The sequence below is a fragment of the Stegastes partitus genome, unplaced genomic scaffold (assembly GCF_000690725.1).
Source record: "Stegastes partitus isolate 25-593 unplaced genomic scaffold, Stegastes_partitus-1.0.2 Scaffold1062, whole genome shotgun sequence".
Lineage (NCBI taxonomy): Eukaryota > Metazoa > Chordata > Actinopteri > Pomacentridae > Stegastes > Stegastes partitus.
In genome coordinates, this window is record NW_007578793.1 from 18,419 (window position 1) to 22,272 (window position 3,854).

General features: G+C 50.4%; 1 protein-coding gene across 1 annotated transcript in view; it reads left to right on the forward strand.

Moving 5' to 3' along the window:
• dnah5l (dynein, axonemal, heavy chain 5 like) overlaps nucleotides 1–3,854 on the forward strand; it is a 77,617-nt gene that overhangs the window by 16,357 nt on the left and 57,406 nt on the right. The window contains exons 16-21 of the mRNA XM_008295638.1: nucleotides 296–391; nucleotides 1,081–1,176; nucleotides 1,254–1,427; nucleotides 2,248–2,337; nucleotides 2,421–2,576; nucleotides 2,654–2,793. Coding sequence (XP_008293860.1) covers nucleotides 296–391; nucleotides 1,081–1,176; nucleotides 1,254–1,427; nucleotides 2,248–2,337; nucleotides 2,421–2,576; nucleotides 2,654–2,793 — 752 coding nt within the window. The remainder of the gene's footprint in view (nucleotides 1–295; nucleotides 392–1,080; nucleotides 1,177–1,253; nucleotides 1,428–2,247; nucleotides 2,338–2,420; nucleotides 2,577–2,653; nucleotides 2,794–3,854) is intronic.

The following is a 3,854-nucleotide window of genomic DNA, read 5'->3' on the forward strand; positions in this document are numbered from 1 at the left end:
TGGAACATGAGACACAGAACGTTCTGAACAACCTACGAGCTGTCAACAATGAGACACGAGGTGACCACGAAGCGGCAGATGCGTCGCACAAGAACACGAGATAAAACTACGACATCGAGACAAAATAAGACAAACGAGACACGAAGCTGTTTTCTTCTTCGTTTGTTTTTTACAAAGCGAGCAGTGTGAGGTTGTGGCTCCTGAACTCCAACCACCAAGTCATCTCAGTTCGCTGTCGGACAAATTCTGACCCGAGTTTGTGACAGAACTTGTGCTGAGCTCCGGTGTGTTCCAGGTGGAGGGGGTGGAGGAGATCCGCGTTCGCTGTCAGAGCATCGTGTCGGCGACCGAGTCCAAGAGCTACGACATCCTGGACCACCGCAGGCCCGAGGTGATTCACAGAGCTGAGCCCACAGCTAGCAGCACCGAGCATCCTGGTGGGGCTCGACCTCCCTCCAGGAGCTTTACAGTTCAGGTTCAACACTTGCTTTAAGGTCCAGGTGGTTGTGGAGGTTCGGTACGGTTGGATCAGGTCTCTCAAGAATGTCGGTGAATGACTGACAGCAGGTCAGGACCCAGTTCAGAGGTCAGAACCTCCTGAACAGCGAGTGGTTAAGTGTTTTTTTCCTTTAAAAAAAAAATTAAGGTCCATTAAATGACTTTTCATTGATTTTTTAAATAAAAAAATCTTTTACTTTGTAAGTAAATGAAGTCAGTGCGACGTCTGTGTTACTCTTTAGTTTTTAGTGGGGCCACATCAATGTTTTATTATGAGTTAGATTTTTACTTTTTTAACTTTTACATTTTTAAAATTAGTTTAAATCAGTGTCATGTTCGTTTTTGTTAGACGAAAAAAAATGCAATTAAAACGAATACAATGTTAAATTAAATATTTTCATTTTAAAACATTATTATTTTATCAAAGGTCGCAAATCAACACGTTAAAGAAATGTTCCTACACGACAATAATGGCTTAAAGGTGGCCTAAAGATTGTAAGTCTGTCTGTGTGTGTGTGTGTGTGTGTGTGTGTGTGTGTGTGTGTGTGTGTCTGTGTGTGTGTGTGTGTGTGTGTGTGTCAGTTTGACAGTGACTTTGCAGACTTCCGGTTCCAGGTCCAGACGGTGTTTCAGTCTCTTCAGTCTCTGCTGGAGTTCTGGTTCAGCCGGTGTGTCACTGTGAGTTCACTCAGTCGGACTGAACCAGCCGATGGATCCTCGTGTCGTCTGAGCGCTGAGCAGTGTTTGTGTTTCAGCTGGAGGAGGCGCTGCAGCAGCTGGTGGCGCTCGAGTCCGGTCCGGTGGCCCATCTGGACCTGCAGCGCTTCTACCTGCTGCTGCTGCAGCGCTACAGCGGAGAGCTGGAGCTGCTGAGGAGAACCTACCAGAGGGATCGAGACGGACCTCCCACCGGACGCAACCTGCCACCGGTACCTACACTGACCCACACTGACCCACGCTGACCCACGCTGACCCACGCTGACCCACGCTGACCCACACTGACCCACGCTGACCCACGCTGACCCACGCTGACCCACGCTGATCCACGCTGACCCACACTGACCCACACTGACCCACGCTGACCCACACTGACCCACACTGACCCACACTGACCCACACTGACCCACACTGACCGAAAAAACAAGACACAAAACTACAAAAAGAAATAAAAACCCACAAAAACCCAAAACAGGGACTATAGGTGTCTCGGTGGTTAGCATCGTGACCTCACAGCTAGAAGGTCGCCGGTTGGCGTCCCGGTGAGGACACCCGGGATCTTCCTGCGTGGAGTCTCCATGTTCTCCCCGTGCAGCGTGGGTTCTCTCCGGGTTCTCCGGCTTCCTCCCACAGTCCACAAACATGCTGAGGTTAATTGGTGATTGTAAATTGTCCGTAGGTGTGAATGTGAGTGTGCTTGGTTGTCTGTCTCTAAGTGTAGCCCTGTGATAGACTGGTTACCTGTCCAGGTGAACCTGCCTTCACCCTGAGTCAGCTGGGATAGGCTCCGCCCCCCATAGTGAGGATGAAGGTTTAGAGATGATGGATGGATGGATCCGAAACTGACTCTAAGATGACTCAAAACGACAGAATTGAGACACAAAAGAACGACAATGAGTCCACAGTGGGGCAGAATGAGTCCACAGTGGGGTAGAATGAGTCCACAGTGGGGCAGAGTGAGTCCACAGTGGGGTAGAATGAGTCCACATTTGCTGTTTCACTGAACCGACAGTCCAGTTGTGTCCCTCTCAGGTGGCCGGCAGGATCCTGTGGTGTCGTCAGCTCTTCAGGAGGCTGGAAGCTCCCATGCTGGTCCTGAAGAAGAAGCTGGACGTCCTCCAGGTCGGGTATTATGGTTTCTCTCCTCAGTGTTGTGAGTGTCGGTGCTGGATGTGACCTCAGTGACCGGCTGTCTGCCTCTGCAGGGACCGCAGGCGACCCAGCTGATCCGCAGCTACAACAGGACGGCCGTGGTGCTGCTGCAGTATGAGGCGCTGCACCTGCAGGGCTGGAGGCAGGCTGCAGAGGGCGCCCCGTATCGCCTCAGCGCCGCCCTGCTGGTCCGGCACGAAAACAGCAAGGTGTCCTACCGTTGGATCAGACAGTGAACTCACCACTCTGATGTTTACTTTTATTGTCGGTCTTGGTGTGTTTGCAGGCCCTCTACGTGAACCTGGACCCTGTGGTTCTGGAGGTGCTGCAGGAGGCCCGGTGGATGACCAGGCTGGGTGTGACGGTGCCACCGGTCATCCTCAAAATGGCCTCCAGAGAGGTGGCGCTCAAAGCTCTGCACAGCCGGTGAGAGCAGCTGCTGGTTCTGTGGGTTCTGCAGGATGAAGTGTGTTCTTGTCTGCTCATCAGATGAAATGTTCTTTGTTCAGACATCATGATGGCAGAGATGGTCAGGTGGGGGACCGCTCTCCTGCTGGACTGTCTGGGACCTGGGGTCCGGTTCACAAAGCAGGTTCAGTGAAAACTCTGAGCCTGTTGAACCTGAAACCTGAGGCTGTGAAACGGACCCCACGTGTAACGTTGTGTCAGTGTTGTGTTCAGGCCAGCTGACAGCCTTCACCGGGCCCGGGACAAGATGATATTAGAAAAAACCCGTGTTTTGTCAGGATTTTAATCACAGCTAATGGATATTAAGAGCTAGACAGATAACGTTACAAGGTGACAAACACTTCTTACCTCGCTCTACGGTGACTTTACTAGTTCCAGCTTCGTGTCACCACCTTTTTTAAAGTATGTTTTAAGCAAATCTCTAAGGCCTCTATTTTCTTCCTCTCTTTTTCTCTTCTTTTTCCTTTTCTGAGCACCAGACTTCTGCTGAGCGGACATTTTGGTGCTGAAGTGCAAAATCTGAACTTCCAACAAAAGGACATCAAATGTTGATCAGGGGCCAAACCATTTAATGTTGGAGGTGGGGGTGGAGGGCAACTCCAAAGATATGAAGGACAGTTCAGACAAAAAATAATTAAAACTTCTGACTCAAATATTGCACTGTTTATTTCCATTAATAGCCCTTCTTTGGGGAAAAAAATCCATAATTCAATGAGGGTCCAGTTCTGGGCCCCCCCGCCACTCTGGGCCCGGGATAACAGACCCGTTTGTCCCCCCGCTATCGGCGGGCGTGGTTGTGTTGATGTTCTGTTAAAGTTCTGTTAATGTTTTGTTAATGTTCTGTTAGTGGTGTGTTGCCGTTGTGCTGACGTTGTGCTGATGTTGTGTTGACGTTGTGCTGACGTTGTGTTGGCGTTGTGCTGACGTTGTGTTGACGTTGTGCTGATGTTGTGCTGACGTTGTGTTGGCGTTGTGTTGGCGTTGTGCTGACGTTGTGCTGACGTTGTATTGACGTTGTG